General features: G+C 40.0%; 1 protein-coding gene across 3 annotated transcripts; it reads right to left on the reverse strand.

The window, feature by feature from the left end:
* Positions 1 to 454: 454 nt before the first annotated feature.
* On the reverse strand, positions 455 to 23,766 carry MTFMT (mitochondrial methionyl-tRNA formyltransferase). Of its 3 annotated transcripts, XM_004758685.3 has the most exons (9): positions 23,495 to 23,759; positions 20,754 to 20,963; positions 18,307 to 18,429; positions 16,544 to 16,646; positions 15,154 to 15,229; positions 9,608 to 9,699; positions 2,998 to 3,076; positions 2,074 to 2,156; positions 455 to 886 (listed from the first exon to the last, which is right to left on the reverse strand). In XM_004758685.3, the coding sequence occupies exons 1-9, from the start codon at positions 23,713 to 23,715 to the stop codon at positions 695 to 697; spliced, it is 1,179 nt and encodes a 392-aa protein (XP_004758742.2). In that variant the 5' UTR covers positions 23,716 to 23,759; the 3' UTR covers positions 455 to 694. The 3 variants fall into 3 exon arrangements, with proteins under 3 accessions (XP_004758742.2, XP_044923326.1, XP_012914974.1); XM_045067391.1 differs by lacking the exon at positions 20,754 to 20,963 and having other exon boundaries at positions 23,495 to 23,766; XM_013059520.2 differs by lacking the exon at positions 455 to 886 and having other exon boundaries at positions 2,108 to 2,156; positions 3,026 to 3,076.
* Positions 23,767 to 25,162: the final 1,396 nt, after the last annotated feature.

Here is a 25,162-nt window from a genome sequence, read left to right on the forward strand (position 1 = left end):
CCCAAATTGGGCTTTCTGCTCAGCAGGGAGCCTGCTTCCCCCTCTCTCTGCCTGCTTCTCTGCCTACTTGTGATCTCTCTCTCTGTCAAATAAATAAAATCTTAAAAAAAAAAAAAGAAAAGAAAGAAAACCTAGATGTAAACCATGAATTTATAGTACGGATTCATGTGACAGAGATGATTAAATATTATGTATGTTTACTGCTTTATGAGAATTGGATGGTAGATAAATTTAGAGAGCTGACTTTACTGCTTACTGAAAATCAGAACTGTAGATTAAATATTGCTGAAATGATAGCTTAGTCAATGGGGACATATGATCTAAAAAATTTCATAGATGCACTTTTTTAAAAGAAACTATTGTAGGGGTATGTGTGTCTATACACACACACACATACACACTAATTACTAGTTAGTTGTATTTGCTTTTAGGGAAAGATAAAAATCTCCTTGAGTTTCACATTATAAATAAAAGTTTTATTTAAAGCTCTTTTTGTTATTCAAATAGAAAAGTGGTTTTAACTACTGCTAAACAAAAAATGGGAAGTGAAGTAATTCATCTTTTGACAATAATCTTCCTTCCTTTCTCTTCAACAGTGTCATCTTCTTTGATAGTCAAGGTAATTCCTTGTAAATAAGGCTTTTAATAAATTACGAATATGTAGTAGGTTCTTATCCATCTACTTCCTAACTACTTAATGCACTGTTGCATAGCAACAATTTTTTTTTCCCTGCTTCTTTATTGGAAGTCTGAGAGTCTGAAATCTGCATTGCCTTGGCTGAGGTTGGGAATCTTTCTGGTACCAGGGGTGCAGATACCCATTGTAGAAATCAGTAGCTGTTAGTGTTTTCTTGAGCATCACTGATCGAACACCAATCCAGCCATCCTAAGGGCAAAAGACAAACAGTAAACGGGGTGGTGGCAAAACTGGAGGTAAATCTTAGCATATACAACTTTTAGCATGAAAACAAACCCACAAATCTTTACCAAATGCCTAGCTACAGATAGCACTGTACTAAGTAACATATATGATTCTTTGACTCTAAACTTATTATTGAGTGACAACAAATGTATAGACCTATATAAATTAAACCTATTGAAATATAAAGGGGGCAGAATAAAAAAGTGTGTCATCTTGGCATGGTACTTTATAGTTTTCAGAATATGTCCATGTATCTTACTATGACTGGTCATCAAAAATGTAACTGCTCTAAAAGTAGGCAGATCCAATATCATCCCCAGCGGAAACTGATTTAAGAGAAAACTGATGCCCAGGGAGGTGTGCGATTTGTCCGAGGCGATATAACTCATGGGACTTAAACTCACATGTTCAGACAACCCCAACTCCTTCTATGAGAGCAAACTGAAGATTTGCAGGACAGACCTATAAAGACCCAGACAACAGCAAACATATCCACCATACACCGTTCGAGAATAAGCAAGATGAAGAGTCTGATGTGGGAGCTGTGGATCTACAGTCTGTGTAGGTCAGATCACCCTATCATACATTATAAACTTGGCCTCTTGAGCAGGAAACATGGCACATCAACACCATATGAAGGAAAATATCAGGAAATGGAAGAAATGTGGAACGTCTCTCAGGCCACTGTCATAAAATAATAATGGTTTGAAAGTCATTTTAAATAGGTTAAGAAATCTCCTCTTTAACCACTATTGAACAGTAAAAGCAAGTAGGATACCTGCACTGTAGTAGTTCAGCTAGATACTCTGCTATGGCTATCTTCTGTGATCACCAAATGAACAAGGTGAGTTGCTAGTTAAATAAGACTTGTTAGTTACTAACAAGAACTTGTTAATTAAATTGGGCTGCTGAGAATATACAAGTTTCTTTTAAAAGAGCACTAAACTTACCGAATCTTCTTTCAGTAATAATGCCTTGGTTAAGACTTCATCACTTTCAAAAATTATAATAGTGACTCTATTTCTTAAGAAAAATTAAACTGTACATTGGCTCACTCTGATGGATTAAACAGTTGAGTGAAGTCTTAACTAAAAACGATAAACCATAAACTCAGTAGAACAAGTATAATTTAAAGCTAAAGGCAAATGTACCTTGCAACAAACCAGCAGTATTTGTGACTGTTTGTGGTATACTACTGATCCTGGAGTAACACGTTCTCCTCTTAATTTTAGATCTAAAGAATTGGGGGGAGGGGAGAAGGATATGAGAAAGAATAAATAATTATGTAACTTCATGGTGCTTAAAAATGAAAAAACATCCTAGGAGGGAATACTAATACCAGAGGGCATACCTGCTGATACCCTGACTCCGTAATCCAAACTTACAATGGTGCTCTAAGTGCATCTCAAACCCAAAGGGAAGCTTTCCATACACATAGGAACTTACCAGACCTTTACCCAGTCTCCCAAAGATCAACCGAAAAATGTCAAATTTAGAAGTTCCGACCATTTGGGGGAGATAACTAGCTACCAGTGGAGAGGTATACAGGAAAGCTTACGATTTCCATCCATGACCCAGGAAATCCCATTCTTAGATATCTGTGGAACTCCCAACTCTCTCTGAGCTGGACCACCTCCCTCTGTGGCTCCCACTCCTTCAGTCCACCATACTGGGAGGGTACTGATGGGCCTCAAAATGGACTGTGTCACAAAATGCTATACCCTGGCCTAGGATTCTCCCTGAGTTGCCCAGGGATTTTCATTATGATATTCAGCAGAATGAAACTGACCAAGTCATTCTGCACTCCCTGAAAACCTTAATGTAGGAAATTACAGAGCTTAAAATGGGATAGTAAGACTCCTTTGCCTACTTCTCACATTCTTAGGATGACCAATGAAAAAATACATGAGAATGAACATTGCAAAGAGTAAGACAATAAATGAATGTAAAGCATTATCATTACTGAACTAAAAGAATCCTTATTTTTAGTAAATGTGACCTATGGTAAAAGAGTCACATTTTCAAATGGACTACAGTGAAAATGTTTTCCACATCAGCTATTCAAAAGTTAGTACCAGCGAGGACTGAACTATTAACTTCTACCAAATCCAGAAGTTTAATGGTATTATCCATCCATAGAGTCTGCAACGGAATCTGCAAATAAAATTAAAGAAGGTATGATAATGGAATACACTCAACCCCCAAATCCTTTTCAACTACTATTTTGCATTAATCTGGTCTGACTCTCCCAGTTACAGAAGAATTGGGAACTGAGTCTCTAAATCTTATGATACAGTACACAGCTGTGTACCCTCTACAACAGTCTCTAAGACTGATAAGATCTTAAACACTATTTTAAAAATCAATGTTTATATCTTTATTGATATTTCTAATTTAAATTTATGTTCATTTTAAGAAATGCAAGCATTACAACAATTATATTTTAAAAACTTAGAAAGTAGGCATGCCTGGCTGGCTTAGTCAGAAGAGCTTGTGACTCCTGAACTCAGGGTTTTGAGTCCGAGTCCCACGTTGGGCGTAAAGATACTTAAATTAATAAAACTTAAAAAAATTTTTTTTAATTTAGAAATTATTCTGTACTCTCATCCCCAGAAGTAACCACTGTTAACAATTTGATTGGTATATCCTTTTCTTTCTTTCCTGCAAATATTACAAAAATATAGAACATACTCTTACAAGGAAGTTTTTTACCTAACGCTGAAGCACGGGCAACTTTCATAAGCGTATGCATGTCTATTTCCTCTCTATCTGTGGCACAGTACTCCCATCATGACTATATCATAATTTATGCAACCAATACCTTTATGATGGACATTTCAATTATTTTCAATTTCTTGCTACTATTAATAGCAATTCTTCCCAGTATATGGACTTTTAATCTTGGGTATAGTAATTTTTTTCCTGTGCCTAAGTTTTTTCTTATTTTTATGAAGTAGTATTAACCAGTTTTTTCTCTCATGGCTCCAGTAATTCACATCATGCTTAAAAAGTCCCTTACACTATAAGATTATTAAATATTACACTTACACTTTAAGATTATTAAATATAATAAAATTATTCAACAGTGCTTTTCCCTCAGTTCTTTCTGGTTTCCCATCTTTACATTTAAATGCTTGATCCATTTTTCTTTTTTTGATCATTATTTTGACTTTGAAAGTCAGGATTTGAGGGCCTCAGGATTTGGTTACCCTCTAATGGCTAACCAGTTCGGTTGTCCCAACCCTATTTACTGGACAATCCATCTCACCCTTCCCCACAATGTGAAGTGATACTTTCGTCACATTTTGATTTCAGACTAATAAAAATTAACATGTAGTGGGAAATAAGTTCTCTCAAATTTCTGAAGTAAATACAGTATCTTCAGACTGTAGCTCAATCCTCTATTTCATAGACAAGGAAAGGGAGGCCCAGAGAAATGCAGCTATTTTCCCAAGTTTAGACACAGCTAGAGCCTAGGACCAGAATCTAGGTTTTCTCATTCTCAGCTCAATGCTCTCTTTATCACCTCGCCTAAAGAGGTCATTTAATTTTCAGAAGAGTTAGATTGTTTCAAAGATTTCAAAATCATATGTTTGCATGGGTTTAATTCACAAGTTTATCTCCTTTGATCTTGGCAGTTGTGGACATGGTGATTAACCCTGTTTTAGAGGTAAAAAAGCAAAAACGCAGAGAAAATAACAGGTTTTGCTCTTGGTTAGTAAATGTCAGCTCTAGGAATGAAATTTCACCTTCTAGTTCGTAAGTGCTCATTCTGTTATGGCCCAAGCTTTTTCTAGATGGAGAGGAAAGGTGAATTGCAGAAGATAACAATCATTATATGGTAATGGAACTGTGTTTAACTTTTTTAAGTTTTTGAAACTTTTTTTTTTTAAGAGATTTTATTTATTTGACAGAGACACAGTGAGAGAGGGAACACAAGCAGAGGGAGTGGGAAAGGGAGAAGAAGGCTTCCCAAGGAGCAGGGAGCCTGATGTGGGGCAGGAACCCAGGACCCTGGGATCATGACCTGAGCCAAAGGCAGACGCTGAATGACTGAGCCACCCAGTTGCCCCAAGATTTTATTTTTAAGTAATCTCTATACCCAATGTGGGGCTTGAGCTCACAACCCCAAGATCAAGAGTTACACACTCTACCAACTGAACCAAACAGCATCTTTGTTTAACTTTTAAGGAACTGTCAAACAATTTTTTCATAGCTATTGTACCAGTTTATATTCCCATCCCAGAAATGTAAGATAGTTCCAAATTTCTCCACATCCCTGTCAACACTTGTTATTGCTTTTTTTTTTTTTATTTAAAGATTTTATTTCTTTGACAAAGAGAGAGATCACAAGTAAGCAGAGAGGCAGGCAGAGGTGGTGGGGGGGCCGGGGGGGAGCAGGCTCCCTGCTGAGCAGAGAGCCCCATGCTCATGACCTGAGCTGAAGGCAGAGGCTTAACCCACTGAGCCACCCAGGTGTGCCTATTGTCTGTTTTTTTAAATTTATAGCAATCCTAGTGGGTGTGAAGTGGTATCTCTGTACAGTTTTGATTTGCATTTCCCTAATGACTAATGAAAATGACCATCTTTTCATGTGTTTAGTTGCCATTTATAGATCTTCTTGGAAGAAGTTATCTATTTAGAAGCTTTGCCCATTTTCTAATCACGTTTGTCTTTTTGTTGTACAGTTGGAAGAGATCCTTATATAGATACTGGACTATTATCAATACATGATTTGCAAATACTTTCTTCCACTCCATAGGTTGTCTCTTTGTATTCTTGATAGTGTTCTTTGAAGCCCCAACAGTTGTTAATTTTCATGTCTAATTTCTCCATTTTTAGTTTGGTTGTTTAGGCTGTAGGCAACATATCTAAGAACCACTGCCTAATTCAAGGTCATGAAGATTTACTCTTAAGTTTTCTTCCAAGAGTCTTATCATTTTAGCTCTTATATTTAGGTCTCTGATCCATTTGGAGTTTGTGAGGTAGGAATCCAAATTCATTTCTTTTTTATTGTGGATACCCAACTGTCCAAGCACCATGTGTTAAAAAGATTATTCTTTCCCCATCAAACTATATTGGTACCACTATCAAAAATCGATTGACAATAAACATGAAGGTTTATTTCTGGGCTCTCAATTCTATTCCATTGAAAAATAGGTCTATCCTTATGTCAGTATCCCACTGCCTTCATTACTGTAACTTTGAAGTAAGTTTTGAAATTAGGAAGGGTGAGTTCTTTAACTTTGTCCTTTTTCAAGGTTTTTTGGCAATTCTGGATCTCTTGGGATGCCATATGAATTTCAGGATCAGCTTGTCAATTTCTGCGAAGACATCAACTGGGATTTTTATAGGAATTGTGTTGAATCTGCAGATCAATTTGGGGAACAGTGCCTTCTTAACAATATTAAGTCTTCCAACCCAAGAACAACTAGGTCCTTCCATTTACTTACATCTTCTTTACTGCTTATTAACTCTAAAGTTTCTTTTAGATTCTTGATGATTTTCTATATATAAGATCATGTCATCTGCACATGGAGTTTTACTTACTCCTTTGCAGTCTGACTCTGTATTGTTTCTTTTTTCTTGCCTAATAGCCCTGGCTAGAACCTCCAGCACAATGCTAAATAGAAGTGGTGAGACTGGACATTTTTTTTTTTTTAAGATTTTATTTATTTATTTGACTGAGAGAGAGATCACAAATAGGCAGAGAGACAGACAGAGAGAGAGATGAGGAGAAGCAGGCTCCCTGCTGAGCAGAGAACCCTATGCGGGACTCGATCCCAGGCCTCTGGGATCATGACCTGAGCTGAAGGTAGAGGCTTAACCCACTGAGCCACCCAGGCGCCCCAGAGACTGGACATTTTTGTCTTGTTCCTGATCTTAGGTGGAAAGCGTTCAGGCTTTCACCATTAAATATGATGTTAGCTGTGGGTTTTTGTCAGGTTGAGGAAGTTCCCTTCTTAGATTGTTGTACATTTTTATCATGAAAGGGTGTTGGATTTTGTCAAGTGCTTTTTCTCCATCTATTGAGTAAATTCTGTGGCTTTTGCCCTTTATTCTATTATATGGTGTATTACATGTATGTTGATTCAACCTTGCATTCCTCATATAATCCTACTTGGTCATGGTATACAATCCTTTTTTATATGTTGTTTAATTTAGTTTACTAATTCTTCTGAGAATTTTTGCCGCTATATTCATTAAGGATATGGATTTTGGCTTTCTTTTCTTGTGAAGTCTTTATCTTGTTTAGCCTACCTTAGGTTTTGTACTAGCTGCTCCCTCTGCCTAGAATGCCATTTTCCTAATCTCAGCATGATTCATGGCTCCATAATGTCTTTCAGATCTAAACTTAAATGTCAGTTTAGAGGTGCCTTTTCCATCTACCGAATCTAAAATAACCTTCAGTTAGTCTATCACATTTTCTTCTTTTAATTTTCACCAAAGAACTTATCACACTATCGGGTATTTTTATTTATTTGCTTATTTGTTTCTGTTTTCTCACATCTTCTTTATCTCTGGTACCAGTACAATGCCTGACACATAATAGGCTTTCAAAAAATATTTTGTTTAGGGACACCGGGGGGGCTCAGTCAGTTAAGCATCTGTCTTCGGCTCAGGTCATGATCCTAAGGTCCAGGGATTGAGTCCAGCATCAGGCTCCTTGCTCAGCAGGGAGCCTACTTCTCCCTCTGCCTGCTGCTCCCCCTGCTTGTGCTTTCTCTGTCTCTCTGACAAATAAGTCAAATATTAAAAAAAAAATTTGTTTAATGAATGCATGAATAATAGCAGATAACATTTAATGAGTACCTACTCCTTGCCAGATACTATACTAGATGCTTTATATATATTATATCAGCCCTAATTACCAGATGAACAAACTAAAGCTCAGAGGTTAAATAATAAGTGGCAGAGACAAGGTGGAGCCCAGTTCTGACTGGCTCTAACGTCCATGTTGCTTTCCCTATGCCTTCTGTTGCAGTGGGAAAAGTACTGGGTTTGAAGTCAGACTGGTTCAAAACCTGCCTCCCACTAACTGGCAATGGTACCTTGAGCAATATTCAGTACCATCCATTCTTTACCTTAAGCCTCAATTTCATCAATTTAAAATCAGATGATACCCACATAAGGCCGTGATCCTCACTGAAGAACTTGGCACGCTAGAAGTATTTAGTGGCAGATCTCCATCTTAATCAATGTTAATAACAGGTGGCCAAGGGGCGCCTGGGTGGCTTAGTGGGTTAAAGCCTCTGCCTTCGGCTCAGGTTATGATCCCAGGGTCCTGGGATCAAGCCCTGCAATGGGCTCTCTGCTCAGCAGGGAGCCTGCTTCCCCATTTCTCTCCGCCTACGTGTGATCTCTGTCAAATAAATAAATAAATTTTTTTAAATAAATAAATAAATCAATAAAAATAACAGGTGGCCCATTTAAAAACCCCACACTTGGTAGACCCCATTTCAAACAACACAAGAGGCTATCAAAATAAAGGGGGAAAAACCTGATACATTTGTCAAAGAACTGAGAATTTAACTCAGGTCTTTTAATAAGTATTTTTTTAATTTTTAAAAAAGATTTTAAGTAATCTCTAAAAACCCTCAATGTGGGGCTTGAACTTACAACCCAGAGATCAAGATGCATATGCTCCACCAAATGAGCCAGCCAGGCACCTCACATATTTTAATAAGTATGTAATAAATACTGTAAGTATAAATAAGAACTATTTAATAAATAAGTTACAGTTACAACTCCACTTTGTGAACCATCTGTAGAAATTGAGGATTTAAGAATTCAGTTGTAAAAAACTGGCTACAGGCAGAAAGACATACTGGGAAAAGCATTGGATTAGATGTTAGAAGATTTAGATTCATTATTTTGTGATGGGGCACCCTGAAGTCCATACACACACACACACACACACACACACACACACGAATATATATTCAAAAGTCCTTTGTGAATTTTAAGGTTCATATAAAAACTTGAAGTTTAAAGAATATTTAAAAAATGAATTTCATACACAAAGAAGAATTTTTGAAAGCAAGGACTCAAACATATTTGTACACCAATGTTCACAGTAGCATTATTCACAACAGCCAAAAGTGGGAAACAACCCAAACCTCTGCTGACTGATGAAGGGATAAACAAAATGTGGCATATACATACAACAGAATGTTTTCCTTAAAGAGGAATGACATTCTAATACATGGTACAGCATGGATGAACCTTAAGGACATGATGCTAAATGAAATAAGCCAGACACAAAAGGACAAATATGATTCCACTTATATGAGGTACCTAGAATAAACAAATTCTAAGAGACAGGAAGTAGATAGTGGTTACCAGCGACTGTGGGAAGGGGGGATAGGGGAATTAGTGTTCAGTGGGTACAGAGTTTCAGTCTGGGATGATTACAAAGTTCTGGAGATAGATGGTGGCAATGGTTGCACAATGATATGCTACTGATTTATACACTTAAATCATGAATGCTACTGATTTATATGCTTAAAAATTGTTAAAATGCTTTATGTTATATATCTTTTATCAGATTAAAAGTTTTAAGAATAAAATGAATTTCAGGATTCTTTAGGTTTAGTTTGCAATTCATTCCTAAATAAAAGTATTTTGAAAATGAATCACATACACAGACAATTAGGTAAAACTGCAATCTGACTTCCAACTTACTATAGTTCCAATGGCACGATAAAGTCTGAGTATCTGCTCTGAAGTTTGTTCCTCCCATTTTATACATCTGGTACCAGCAGAAATCTTAGGGGCTACAAGATAAAGCCAAGAGCAGGAGTAAATATCAGGTTCTATGTCCATGAACTGATAACTATATATTTTTTTAAGAATTTCTTTAATTATGTGAGAGAGAAAAAGAGAGAGCGAGCAAGAGAGCACATAAGCAGGGGAGAGGCAGAGGGAGAGGGAGAAGCAGGCTCTCGCTGAGCAGGGAGCCTGATGTGGGGCTCAATCTCAGGACCTTGGGATCATGACCTGAGCCGAAGGCAGCTGCTTAACAGACTGAACGACACAGGCATCCCTGAAATGGCAACTATTGATGCTGACTGATAGAAGAGAACTTTTATTATTTTCTCAACTTTTGAGTATATTTGAAATTTTCCACAATTTGAGTAAATTTGAAATTTTCCATAAAAGTAAAAATAAATCAATCATATAGATACGAAAGAAAACTGGGTGAATTTCTTTGTAAACTGGGAGCAGAGAAAGCCCTTCTAACAATGACTCAAAATCCAGAAGCAATTAAATGACAAATATGACTACATAAAAATAAGCTTTTAGGGTGCCTGGGTGGCTCAGTGGGTTAAGCCGCTGCCTTCCGCTCAGGTCATGATCTCAGGGTCCTGGGATCGAGTCCCGCATTGGGGGCTCTCTGCTCAGCAGGGAGCCTGCTTCCTCCTCTCTCTCTCTCTGCCTGCCTCTCTGCCTACTTGTAATCTCTCTCTGTCAAATAAATAAAATCTTTTAAAAAAATAAGCTTTTAATAAAAATAAACTTTTGTATGACAAAAAGGTCATAAATCAAGTCTAAAAACAAATGATGGGGGCACCTGGCTGGCTCAGTTGGTAGAGCACGTGACTCTCAATCTCAGATTTTCAAGTTTGAGCTCCACATTGAGTGTAAAGATTACTTGAAACAACAACAACAACAGAACCTTAAAGTATTTGTAATTTTCATCATAATATTTTAGATCTATTTATAATTACAAGTTAATCTAAAATATATATATATATATCTATGTAACATAATATTAATATAATAATATTATATCCAGGACTACTTTATATCTATTATGTGGATTTATTTATATCTATCATATAAAGTACTCATAAAAACTGAGAAGAAAAGACCAAAAATGTGATAGAAAAATGGGTAAAAGATATGTCTCTTCCTAGAAAAAATAAATGCAAGTAGTCTTTTTTTTTTTTTAATATTTTATTTATTGACAGAGAGAGAGAGAGAGATCACAAGTAGGCAGAGAGGCAGGCAGAGAGAGGAGGAAGCAGGCTCTCTGCTGAGCAGAGAGCCCGATGCGGGGCTTGATCCCAGGATCACTGAGATCATGACCTGAGCCGAAGGCAGAGGCTCAACCCACTGAGCCACCCAGGCGCCCCGCAAGTAGTCTTTAAACATACAAAAAGATCCTCAACCTCACTCACAGGAGTAATGTAAATTAAAACTACTCCAGGATGCAATTTCTTATCTATTGGCTTTGGAAGTAACATAAGCTTCAAGTTATTTATAACAGCATTCTTTGCAATAGCAAAAGTTTGGAAACAATCAAAATGTCCATCAAGAGGGGATCTGTTGAATAAATTATGATACAGCCATATAAGTGAGAATTACACTGCACTGCCATAAAAAGGAACCTTCTTATTGACAGGAAAGGATTTCCAGGGTACAAGGTTAAGTAAAAAAACCAACCAACCAACCAAACAAACCAAAAAACCAAAGGTAAAAAAGAGTATATATTTTATGCCACCTTTTGTGAAAGAATAAACGGAAAATCAATTTATTTATTTATTTAAAGATTTTATTTACTTATTTACCAGAGAGAGAGAGACCACAAGTAGGCAGAGCAGTAGACAGAGGTAGAAGGAGAAGCAGGCTCCCCACTGAGCAGTGAGTCTGATGCGTGGGACTCTATCCCAGGACCCTGAGATCATGACCTGAGCTGAAGGCAGACGCTTACCTGACTGAGCCACCCAGGTGCCTTAGGAAAAATCAATTTAAAAATATGTGGTATTTGCTTATTTTGATAAAAGGAAACAACTGGACAGCTAAATCAGGAATTCATAAAATAGTCACTCGAGGAGGAGCTAGGGATGGAAGTGAGACTTCTCTTGAGTATACTTTTTCAAAGAGCTTAAATTTTTTAATCATAGAGATGTTTTATATGATTAAAAACAAAATTTAAAAATAAATAAATAAATAAATAAAATTTAATCATAAAGAGAAAAAAAGCAACTCTGAAAATTGAAAACAAACTAAAACAAATAAATCTATGTGTCAAACTTGGTAATGAAATGGAAAAAATAATCATCATCTCCAGTAAGTTTTGGACATAGCACTCTGCACCTATTAGAAGGATATATTCTATAGACCAAAAAAAACATGCAGAGGAATATGAAATATTACTCAGTAATTTTACTGTTTGTAATAACACTGGTGTTGTAATTCTGAAACTATTTTATGCCTACCAATTAAATAAATAGGTCAGTATTAACTTTTGAAAAGATATTCAGTTTAAAAGAAAATATAAGAAAAACCCTGAAATTCAAAATTTGAATCGGGGGTGCCTGCGTGGCTCAGTCAGTTGAGTGTCTGACCTTGATTTCAGCTCAGGTCATGATCTCAGAGTTGCTGGACTGAGCACCGCATTGGGCTCCACATTCAGCATGGAGTCTGCTTGTCCCTCTCCCTCTGCTCCTCCCCCTGATCTCTCTCTGTCACATAAAATCTTAAATGAATAAATAAATAAATATATATGTATATATATTTGAATCAATAATGGTATAAACTCAAATATTATTTTTAAAATGTTAAAAAAATATAATGCCTCACCTTGTCCATTGACACCTTATCTTGGAACACACTGTTGTACCAGATGGATTCTAGATAGCACCCTTCCCAAAACAAACAAGGGAGAGATGGTTTGTTCTAACATGGGACAGAGAACTTATAAGATGAGTCTGGGGCAGGACGCCTGGGTGGCTCAGTGGGTTAAGGCCTCTGTCCTTGGCTCAGGTCATGATCTCAGGGTCCTGGGATCAAGCCCCACATCGGGCTCTCTGCTCAGCAGGGAGCCTGCTTCCCCCTCTCTCTGCCCGTCTCTCTGCCTACTTGTGATCACTGTCTGTCAAAGAAATAAATAGAATCTTAAAAAAAAGAAAAAGATGAGTCTGGGCATCTTATAAAAGAAAGCAAGGAAGCACTCAAAAACTAGTTAAGGTTGTCAAAAGGATGCAGGACCCAACTTTAGGGGGCTCCCACTGGCTAAATTTGGGATGACTTGAGCAGGACAAAGAATTATAGATATAATTAACTATAAAACACAGTAAGTGAAAATCCATGAGTCAAATCATAATTTTAAAAACTCAGTTGCTGGGGCCCCTGGGTGGCTCAGTGGGTTAAAGCCTCTGCCTTCAGCTCAGGTCATGATCCCAGAGTCCTGGGATCAAGCCCCGAATCGGGCTCTCTGCTTGGCAAGGAGACTGCTTCCCCCTCTCTCTCTGCCTACTTGTGATCTCTGTCTCTCAAATAAATAAATAAAAAATCTTTAAAAACAAACAAACAAAAAAAAACTCAGTTGCCACCATAATTGAAAGTGACTGTGGCACTAACTTCTTACTCTAAAAATTGATAGAGAAAGAATTAAACATTGATCCTGCCATTTTAGAATGAACTAGGATTCATCTTCAATTAATGAGGAAAAGCTCTTCTTCATAGAATAATGCCAAATATTAAAGGTAAAAGGAACTGGAAAATTGCCATTTTGCAATCCCTAATGAAATAATTCATTCAAGGAAGAAGCACCAACCCATGCCAAAATGATTACATGAAAGGTTGTTAGAGAACAGAATTATTTGCATGGTGCCAAAGCATCACCCCACAGATTACCTGCCAACTGCAAAGGGAAAAACAGATCTTTACACTGGATTCAACCAAGTGGTCAAACTGAACTTCACCAACCTTGATGCAATCTGGTATTATCACTCACTGATGTGACATCCAAAACTAGAGCAGAGAGAGGTGGCACTCTAACATATCCTTTTAAACAATTTTTTTTCTAAAGATTTTATTTTATTTATTTGACAGAGAGAGAGATCACAAGCAGACAGAGAAGCAGGCAGGGGCGGGGGGAGCAGGCTCCTCGTTGAGCAGAGAGCTTAATGCGGGGCTTGATCCCAGGACCCTGAGATCACGACCTGAGCTGAAGGCAGAGGCTTAACCCACTGAGCCACCCAGGCACCCTTAAACAATTTTAGCTTCTGAATCATGTAAATGTTTTACATGTTCAAGAAATAAATCATAAATAAAAATAAAAAGAAATCCTTAAAATTAAAAACAAACTGAAACAAGTACCACTGGAACACAACAACATCTATGAAATATTCTTTCCAAAAACATCAAGCCTAAGTCTAACCAAGCCTTTAGAATTTCCAATGCACAAGAAATATAAAGTCTAGAAAAATAAGTTAAACAACACTGTAAGGAAACAGACAACTAGCCTATTATCTTCAAAAAGTCAATGATATGGAGGGGGAAAAAATAATGGAGGGATTAATCTAGATTAAAGAGACACACCAACAAATTATAATTACATACTACTCTCAAAAACTATCCAGCTAAAAAAATGTATTTTTAGACAATTAAGAACATTTATGTACTGGACATTAAATACTATTACGGAACTATTCATTTCTCTTAAGAGATGCATGTTGAGGGATGCCTGGGTGGCTCAGTTGGTCAAGTGTCTGCCTTTGGCTTGGGTCATGATCTCAGGGTCCTGGGATCAATCCCACATTGGGTTCCTTGCTCAAGAGGGAGCCTGCTTCTCCCTCTGCCTGCTGCTCCCCCTGTTTGTGCTCTCTCTCTCTCTCCCTTTCCCTCTGACAAATAAATAAATAAAAATCTTAAAAAAGAAAAAAAGAGAGATGCATGTTCAAATATTTAGGAATGAAAAGTTATGATGCATACTTCCAAAGGATTAATATATATATTAATATATATTAGGATTATAATATATACTAAATAAACAATACACATATATAGTGAAAGAAAATATGACTAAATATTAATAATTACTGAGTCTGGGTTAAACAGGTATTCATCATTTTTTTTTAATTAAAGATTTAAAAAAAATTAAATTAAAGATTTATTTACTTATCTTAGAGAGAGTGCAGGAGGGGCAAAGGGAGAGGAAGAGAGAGTCTTAAGCTGACTCCTCACTTAGCAGAGCCTGATATCAGGTTCAAGCTCATGACCCTGAGATCACGACCTGAGCCAAAACCAGGAGGAGACTACATGTTAAGAGGAAAATGGAGATTATAACTTGCCATTCTTTGGAAAGAGACAGGCAAGTGGGCACTCAGTCTTTAGTCAAAATCAAGGGCAATGTCCCATTGAAGTCAGAGCGTTCAGGTGCCATCATGACAGACAAAAACCTCGTGGAGGAGGTAAGGGTCTCCGTAACCTTCACTTACCATATGTCACTCCCTCAGTTGGCTGCTGCCTTCCTTTGCTCAAACTCTCAGGCAAATTTTTCAAAACTGAAATAAGCTGGGAGAAAAAAAAAAGGAGAGCAACATATTCAAGATGAAAAGAACAAAGGCAGAAATACATTACAATTCAGTACATGACATTTATCAAAAGCTTTGAAGGAGCTGTGTGGCAGGGTAGGGCAGGAAACTGCCTGAGGCCATGACCACACAGGGCTCCTCAATGGAGATGGTGGAGATGGTGCTCTCTCCGAGGACAGAGCAATGAAGTGCTTCCAGAGAATGCCGAGTTCTGCTGGCTATGCAAGCTTTTCTTGTCAGAAGAGTGTGTGCTCAGGAATCCACACTGTGAGTCCTAGGAGGGAAGGCAATGGAGCCTCAAAGAAGAATGTACTCAAGTCACACAGTCCTGGGTTCAAATCCCCATTCCACCACCTACTCTTGTGATATTGTGAAAAAGTTCTTTGACCTGTGGGGCCTTCAGCAGGTGACAGTATCAGCTGCCTCAAAGGTTGGTTGGGAAAGTAAGAAAATAAGTCTAAGGAGGATCCAGAATAGTCCCGGCACACGAGCCAGTCCTTAAAAAACGAGCCACTATTCCAAAACCATTTCTCTGGTGAGTGCCTGGATTAGGAAGCACCGTCTAGACAGTCAGGGGAAAACTATCCTCTACAGAAAATTAACTAGTTCAGATGAAAATCATTGATTTGGCCATGAAGCATTCACTCCGACCTACTGTGTGCAGATTCGAGCTATACAAAGCCAAAGAGCTCATTTAGAGCGAGGGCATCAGCAGAACTCCAGTACTATGGAGGCGATGACTGCAGAAGGAAGAGGAATGCACGGTCACTGAGGGAATGGTTGTTGGCCAGTCTGACAGGGGTGCCAGGTGAGTCTAGGAGCCGGAGGCTGAAACCGGGAAGGAGCTTCTAATGGCCTCACTGGAATGCAGGGGGCCACAGAAGCTCATGTGTTTCAGGAGAGTCTGTATTAAGTACCACTCTGTACATCTCCCAAAGACTCACATGAGAAATGCCAACCTTGATGTTAGGAAGCAGGGAGAGAAATCGGTTAAAAGAAACAAAAAAAGCTGGGGCGCCTGGGTGGCTCAGTGGGTTAAGCCTCTGCCTTCGGCTCAGGTCATGATCTCAGGGTCCTGGGATCGAGCCCCACATCGGGTTCTCTGCTCAGCGGGGAGCCTGCTTCCCCCTCTCTTTCTGCCTGCTTGTGATCTCTCTCTCTCTCTGTCAAATAAATAAATAAATGCAATCTTTAAAACAAAAAGCTGAAAATGATGCATCCCAGAAGTGTTCTTTGCATCACCGACAGTTAGGAGACCTAGGAAATGAAGCAGTGGAGTATCAGAGAACCATACCATGTTGGCCCCCAGTCTTGACAGCACTGTCTCCAGTTCCTTGGCAGTGCTCTTAGGTGGCACAGGAACCGTTTCCTGTTTGAGAATTGGGCCGACATCAAACCTACCAAAAATCAAAAGCAAATAACATTACTATTTCTTCCGATCAATAGGTTTATCTACATGAGTGTTTACATACCACAAGGATAGTTTAACCCTGGCTGTGGACTTGACTGGTAGCCATTAGCAAAAGAGAAAAATCAGTTTGAAAGAAGGGAATGCAAAATATGGCCTATACTCAGATTTTATATCTATTTTTCCTAAAGGAAAAAAGTACAAAATTGAATATCAGGGATTTAATTGCAGTTGCAAATAATTCCACCTTTAGTAATTAAGAGTATTTAAAAAGTTTCTATTTATACAATGAAAACACAGAGCAAAAAATTTATTTTCTAAGGAAGTACCATTAAGAAATTCATAATGTGGGTGCCTGAGTGGCTCAGTGGGTTAAGCCTCTGCCTTTGGCTCAGGTGATGATCTCAGAGTCCTGGGATCGAGCCCCGCATTGGACTCTCTGCTCAGCAGGGAGCCTGCTTCCCACTCTCTCTGCCTGCCTCTCTGCCTACTTGTGATCTCTCTCTCTGTCAAATAAATAAATTTTTTAAAATCTTAAAAAAAAAGAAATTCATTATAATTTCTTTCTACATATCCTTCTCAAAGGACAAGAGTTTTGCCTAGATTATAATCATTGATGATTATAAGTTGATACAAGTGTATTTGCATTCCCACAGTCTTACATTTTACATCAAGCTCTATAAATACTGGCTCTCAACTTTTATTAGAAATATGCTTCATTTTAAATAATTAACTTTGTGGTTGTTAATTCTACTTTCAACCTATAATAAAATGCTTACTATAAAAAATTACAAACATCCACAAAACAGTGTCAATAGTCTCTTGAATCCCCAAATAACATCATCCAGAGTTTAGAATTATTAAAGTTTTGCAATTCATTTCATCTGCCTCTCTTGTTTTCTCAAGTTAAAGCAAATCCCAGATATGTAGTTGTTCTTGTGAAGCTGTGAATTATTTTCTATGGGGACATTAGGTGATAAAAGATAGAGGCTTAATATAATCCTATTTTTGGGACGCCTGGGTGGCTCAGTTGGTTAGACGACTGCCTTCGGCTCAGGTCATGATCCTGGAGTCCCGGGATCGAGTCCCGCATCGGGCTCCCAGCTCCATGGGGAGTCTGCTTCTCTCTCTGACCTTCTCCTCGTTCATGCTCTCTCTCACTATCTCTCTCTCAAGTAAATAAATAAAATCTTAAAAAAATATATATAATCCTATTTTAGACTATAGTAGGATTTAAAAAATTAAAAATGTTTAAGATAATTATATTACACATTGGCATACAATGTGGTCTTACTTCAGGTTCCAAAAATTTTGACCACAGAAACCAAGGCCAGCAAAACCAAGATTCATTACAACTCATATCCAAAAATCCATCTCTCATTTACACAATGTTTTTCACAGAAACCCAGCTATCAATAATATAATTTATTTCAGTTAACAAGGTAAACATTTCCCAAGAACTTAAAGAGACACTATGTAACACCAAACCACATATAGTTTATGTCAGAAACCAGGAAAAGACAGAAAGGGAAGGCACTGTGGAGTCAGAGGAATTAGCACCATCCATTCATCCACTTCCACGTCCTCTTCGAAAGACTGACATCAACATTCAAAACCGCAAAGTCTAGAGAAAAGAAAATATCTCCTACCTTTTAGGTTTAATTTGCATAATCGTCACTCCAGTAACTGTGTCTCCATGAAGTACGGTATGGATTATAGGGGCTGGACCACGCCACCTCGGGAGGCAACTGGGATGGACATTCAATATGCCACTGAGTCAGAAAAGGCAGAAATTAGTGTGCACGTGGGCTTTACCATTTAGTTCCTGCTACCCAAATATGTGACTTTTTATCACTATACTTCCCCAGAAAGTTTGGAAAACAAACTCGAATCTAGTCTTATACCACCTGTAAAGGGAGCCAGAGATTGTTTACTCTCTTACCATAAGAGATCAATGAAACTTAGTTAAAAACAGAACAAGAGGGGCACCTGGGTGGCTCAGATGGTTAAGCGTCTGCCTTTGGCTCAGGTCACAATCTCCAGGTCCTGGGATCAAGCCCCATGTTGGGCTCCCAGCTCAGCTAGAAGTCTGCTTTTCCCTCTCTCTCTGCCTCTCCTGTTTGTGCTCTCTCTGTCTCTCAAATGAATAAATAGTATTTTTAAAAATAAATAAATCAAATCAAATAAAAACAGAATAAGAAAACTATTCACTGTCCCAAAGATGTTCCACAACAGTCTGTGACGTCTGGGAGTTTTTAAAGATTTCATTTTTAAAGTAATCTCTACACCCAGCATGGGGCTCAAACCCATAAACCCGAGATCAAGAATCACACGCTCTACCAACCAAGCAAGCCAGGTGCCCTGGAAGCTTTTAAATAAAAGCAAAAAATAGCTTTTATACTGTAGGAGAAGCACTCAAACCCTCCTGTGCATCTCATGGGCAGTGTGAATATATAGGTTAGTCCAATTAGTTTCATTTAGTCTGCATACAGAATGCCTAGAACAAGTTTCTTGAATCCCCATCCAACAATCTATTCATCTTTACTCTTTATCCTAACACACCTAGTGCCCAGTGATGAGCAACTTCAATCATTTACTAAGTAACCTGATTAGTTTGACGATATCTCCACTGCAGGAATATGCACTCAGGAGTGCATGTACACGAAAGTCTTAGATTCAAAATTCCACTGTTCAGCCCTGTCTGATTCACCCAAGAAATATTTACTGAGCATAGTCCATGTGCTGAGGATATAAGCAACACTGAACCAAAGGAGGAAAAATTCTGCCCTCAGGGAGCTTACATGCCAAGAGCGGGAGACAAACAACACAAAACTGTGTGAAAAGTTTGTCAGATGGTTCTAAGGGCTTTGGGGGAAAATAAAGCAGAGAAGTGGTAGGAGTACTGGGTGGGAGATGACAGTTTTAACAGGGGTCACAAAGTTTTACCAATAAGAAGACACTTGAACAAAGACATGAGGAGGTAAGGGAGTAAGCCATGCAGACATTCCAGGCAGAGGGAACAGTAAGTATCTTGAATAAGGTAAGTGTTCAGCAAGTTCAAGGAACAGCACAGAGGCTATTGTGGCTGGAGTGGAATGAACTGAGGAATAACATGAGGAGATGAAGCCAGACAGCCAGGAGGGGACCAAACCCAGTAGGTAGGTCCTCATAGGCCCAGACTCTGATGACTTCTGAGTGAGATGGAAAAACACCAGAGAATGCTGAGCACAGTGACATGATCCAACCTCTGCTTTAAATGGATCACTTCAGCTGCTGGGCTGGTAAAAGACTGAGAAGGCCAAGGACAGTATACACTGGGGGCTGTGTGTATGGGGGGGAATAGAGGGAGGCAGTTACTGCAGAGCGAAAGGTGAATTCCATCTAGAATTCAAAGGCAGAGCCAATAGGATTTCCTCATGGATTGGGTGTGTGGTGTGAGAGAAGGAATCACGAGTCCCTGAAAGGTTTGAGTCTGAACACCCAGAAGGGTGGAGTTGCCATTGACGGAAATGAAGACTTGGGGAGGAGGAGCTGTTGGGCAAAAGTTCAGGAATGTAGTTTAGGACATCTTATATGTAAGGTGCCTATCAGACACTAGGTATCAGTGGCCTGGAGTTCAGGAAGAGATGTGAACTGGAGGGACACATCTGGGAACTGCCAGCATCTACGAGGAATTTAAATGAGGGTGGGTGAGAGAGCCCAGAGATCAAGAGCAACACACATTTCAACAATTTATGACACTAACAAAATTTTTTATCTTAAGAGAAAACAGTAAAGAAAGCAGAATTAGAATTCAAATCATTGCACTTTAAATTCCAGGTCTATATATATATATTTTAAAGGTTATTTATTTATTTGACAGAGATCACAAGTAGGCAGAGAGGCAGGCAGAGAGAGAGGAGGAAGCAGGCGCCTCACTGAGCAAAGAGACCGATGTGGGGCTCGATCCCAGGACCCTGGGATCATGACCTGAGCCAAAGGCAGAGGCTTTAATCCACTGAGCCACCCAGGCGCCCCATTCCAGGTCCATATATAAAGACCAAAAGACTCCTATACTGTATCCCCTTTAAAAACAAGAACAAAAACAAAAACTCACTAGGGAAATTTAAGAATAAGAGCTTCACTCAAAAGTCGGCCAAATGAAGCTACCACTCCAACGTCGTACTCTCCAGATCCCACATCTGGCCACTCATACACTGGAAGATGAGACTGGACAGCATATTGCTTCACTGGTAGTCCTTTTGGGGATGGGGAGGGCACTGTGACCACGTCCAATTTTTCGATTAACTCTTCCTCTTTGTTTTCCCTAAGTTGGAAGGATTGGAGGAAATTGTGTTAAGACAATGACTCAAAGTTAAAACTACTTCACATACTTCCACAGTACTTCTATAGTTAAATTCATGAAACATTCAAGGGTAAATGCTTAAAACTAGAACAACTGAGAGACTGAGTTTTGTTTTTTATTTAATTTTTTGTAATTTAAAGAGCCATATGTGGCTAATGACTACTGTTTGGATAGCAGGGTTCTAGAAATTTCCTGTGCATACAAAAACATATACAGTACAGATATTTTACAAAAATAGGGTATTATACATATTGCTCTGTATTTTGTTTTTCCTTCTTAACAACACTATATTACTATTACGTGAGTCTTTTTTTAAAAAAGGGTTAAATATACATTTGCTTGTATATCCAACAAACATTTCTAGAATAAGAAACTTAAACAGTGGCTGTCTCTGAAGAGAGGAAGTGGAAATGGGAGACAGAGGTGGAGGGAACTGCCTTTTCACTGTATATCCTTTGAACCTTTTGAATTTTATACCATAATCATGTGTTAGCCAAACAATAAATACGTTTATTAACCTTTAAAGATTTTATTTTGAGAGAGAGAGACAGAAAAAGGGCGCATGTGGGGCAAACAGGGAGCAGGGGCAGAGGGCAGAGGGAGAAGCAGAATTCCTGCTGAGCAGGGAGAATGACGTGGGACTCGATTCCAGGACCCTGAGATCATGACCTGAACCAAAGGCAGCCGCTTCACTGAATGAGCCCCCAGGCGCCCCTCGATCCAATAAATACATTAAAAAAACAAAAGATATCCCATGGACATTATTCCACAGCAGTACATGTAGTACTACATCTTTCTTTTTACCTGCTGCATCGTAGTCCAGTGCCCAGGGGTATTAGTTTATTTACCAGGTATTGCATCACGTGTTGAGGAGAAAAGGAGTATGTAAGAGGCCCTAAAGACAGAGCACAGGAGTAATGGAGCCACCAAGATAAGCACCAGCAGAAAGGTCAGGACACGTGCCATGAGATTCTGGAGACAATCTGGGGAAAGCAGTGTGTGGACAGTACATCATGAGGGTGTGCAAAAGGAACACGTGTGAAGGGAGTGTTTCAGGGTGTGCGCGCAGAGCAGAGTGGTGGAGGGAGGAATATGATACGAGGGGACTGATGGGGTTGTCAGTAGGAGGGGCTACTGTGAAGAATCTGTAGGGAAAACGTTTATAGCAGCAATGTCCGCAACAGCCAAACTATGGAAAGAGCCAAGATGTCCATTAACAGATGAATGGATAAAGATGTGGTATATAAACATAATGGAATATTATGCCACCATCAAAAATAGGAATCTTGCCATTTGCAACGACGTGGATGGAACTAGAGGGTATTATGCTAAGCAAAATAAGTCAATTAGAGAAAGACAATCATCATATGATCTCAATGATATGAGGAATATGAGAAATAAGGCAGAGGATCATAGGGGAAGAGAGGGAAAAAATGAAACAAGATGAGACCAGAGAAGGAGACAAGCCATAAGAGACTCTTAATCTCAGGAAACAAACTGAGGGTTGCTGGGGGGAGCGGGTGGGAGGGATGGGGCAGGCTAATGGACATTGGGGATAGTATGTGCTGTGGCAACTGTGAATTGTGTAAGACTGAAGATTCACAGACCTGTACCCCTGAAACAAATAATACATTATATGTTAATAGTAAAAAAATAAAAGAATCTGTAGGGAAGACTTGATGGAGATGACAAGTAGTGTTGGGGGTGCATCAGGAAAAAACGCTGTGGGAAAATAACAAATGGAGGCTGAGGGAAGGCAGGCAGAGCAGTACAGTCAGGTCCAGCCACCATACAGCATGGACTTTCAGAAGAGGTTGGATCTCAATTTTTTTCCCTCAGTAAAAGGCATTTGTTAAATTGTACAAATACTAAATGTATACCTAAGGGTTGTGATTTATAAATTTATTCACCTGAAAACAGTTGTTTTTGGACTGTGTCCTCATTTCAGCCCCAGAAAATAGGGTCCTGTTGTATACAGGGAGGAGACTGGGAGCAGAGAAGTGAGACATGGGTGTGCCTGTGCCTGGTAAGAAGCCCAAAGGATTGGAGGGTACAAATTAATGAACTGGAGGTAGAAGGAGGAAGTGGAAAGGGGAGGACTTCAAGTCAGACAAAGTCAGACCCCGGCAAGGCCGGACATGCTCAGATGATGACCTTGGGCAATCGCTTAACCTCTCTGAACTCCGGTTTCCTCACACAAAAACTGAGCAAGGAGGTGCTGGTAGAGAACAGAGGTGATGTATGCAAAGCGACCAGCGCCGGCCTGGCACCACCGGGCGCCCGGCAGCACTTGGAGAACCGAGACTGCCGGGAGCGGGAGTGTAGACGGGAGGGACCAGGCGCGCCCCGTGCACCCTAAGGGCGCCCGGAGACGCCAGGATCTGGGCCCAGACATTTCCGACCCCGCTGCTTTCCTTGCGAGGAGTGCAAATCCTCGAGGCTCGGCATCAGCGCCTTCGGCAGCCGGGCCCCCCAAGCCCCGGCCCCGGTACCTGGCGGCGTGCAGCGCCCGCAGCGCCTCTCGGGCGAACTGGTCGGTGCCGAAGAAGAGCACCCGCCAGGGCGGCTTCTCGCGGACTCGGACGCCCCGGCCATCCTCCCCGCCAGGGGACCCTCCAAGCCCTGCCAGCGCTCGCCACTGGGGGCTCGGCCTACCGCCCGGACCGCCACACACGGACCGGGGCCCCCAGCAGCGCCGGACTAGCACCCTCATCACCTCCGGGGACGGCCTATCCTGCGCAGGCGCGTCGGGCTAGAAGACGGTGCGCGTGCTCGGCCGGAGGGGCGGGGCCGGGAAGGAGGGCTGATGGGCGGGGTCTGCTAGCGACTGGAGGAGAGGCCTTTGTGGTTGGACGCGTGTCCCACCTGTGTTGGAGCTCTTGTAGGAATTGGCCGGCTCTAGCGTCCCCATGATTTTTATTGCATTTGTTTGCACGATTTAGCCAATCTCCCCAAAAGAACTCTTTTGGGAGCAAATCACGTGTTTTCAGACAGTGACATCTCATTTATTACGTAGTTATGATAATTAATAGTTACCGAGTATTTACTGTATGCCTTGCTTTGGCTAGGCATTTTATATCCATTATTTCTATTAATCCTCATATCAGGCATGCAAAGTAGATATTATCACAGCCATTTTACTGAAGAGAATCCGAGGCTCAATGAAGTGAAGGGAATTACCTACCTAAGCTCCTGACACCAGGTTCATGTTTCTCCAAAGTCTGTGATCCTTAACCATTTGGTCTTCATGGCAATCCTCACGTACTAAGCAAGTCAAAGTCCCCATTTTGCACTAGAGGAAACCGAGGCTCAGCTACTTGCTCGCAGTCATTCTGATGAATCCAAGGCCCCACTCTTGCCCCTGTGGTTAGCCTTTCACACAAAGGGTTAGCATAGGGGAAATTTTCAGGGGGAAAAAGCAGGGGAGGCTGCCCCAGAAGGAAATTTAGTAAGGAAATTTAGTGCTTGGATTCTGTATTCCAGAGGCCCATACAGTGGCCCTCTCATGTATGATCACACATCTTGTGTATGACTATAGAGCGGAGACTGGATTTCCTTTCTATTCTTACTCTTAACCACATTTCCCCTCACACAGTCTTAGACCCCGTGACCCTGGATCAGTCCTTCTTCCCAAATTATGAGCTCTGACCATCTCCGCTTCTGTGCCTTTGCTTGCTGTTCTTTTTTTTTTAAGATGTATTTATTTTTATGTTAGAGAACATATGAACAGGGGGTGGGGTAGAAGGAGAGAAAGAATCTCAAGCAGACTCTGAGCCCATCACAGGGCCTGACATGGGCACAGCTTGATCCCAACACCCAGAGATCATGACCTGAGCTGAAACCAGAGTCAGATGCTTATCCCACTGAGCCTCCCAGGCACCCCTGCTTGCAGTTCTTTCTAGACTGTGTTCCTCATATCACTTACCTTAATGACATCCTTTCTTCAATGCCAAGTTCAGATATCTTCCCAGAAGCCTCGAGCTCTTGCCTGGATGAATTGAATGTGTTTTTCCATGTGGTGCCTCCTTAATGCTCTGCGGGAACTGCTGCTTCTCACACGATTTGGAATTATTCAAGTAAGCTGTCTGATTATGCATCAACATTGACAAATTCACCTGTGTGTTGAAAAGAGAGAGGCAAGGAGGAAGTGAGAGACTGTA

The sequence above is a fragment of the Mustela putorius genome, unplaced genomic scaffold (genome assembly GCF_011764305.1).
Source record: "Mustela putorius furo isolate JIRA1106 unplaced genomic scaffold, ASM1176430v1.1 tig00003896_pilon_pilon_pilon, whole genome shotgun sequence".
Classification (NCBI taxonomy): Eukaryota; Metazoa; Chordata; class Mammalia; order Carnivora; family Mustelidae; genus Mustela; species Mustela putorius.

Bases quoted from the DNA above. Each gene is read 5' to 3' on its own strand.
- MTFMT (XM_004758685.3), bottom strand. From the start codon at position 23,715: ATGAGGGTGCTAGTCCGGCGCTGCTGGGGGCCCCGGTCCGTGTGTGGC. The intron at 18,430-20,753 runs GTGAGTTTTTGT...TTTCTGACTCAG, and splicing joins CTTATTCTTAAATTTCCCTA to TGGCATATTGAATGTCCATC. The intron at 9,700-15,153 runs GTAAGTGAAGGT...TTTATCTTGTAG, and splicing joins AACTGAGGGAGTGACATATG to CCCCTAAGATTTCTGCTGGT.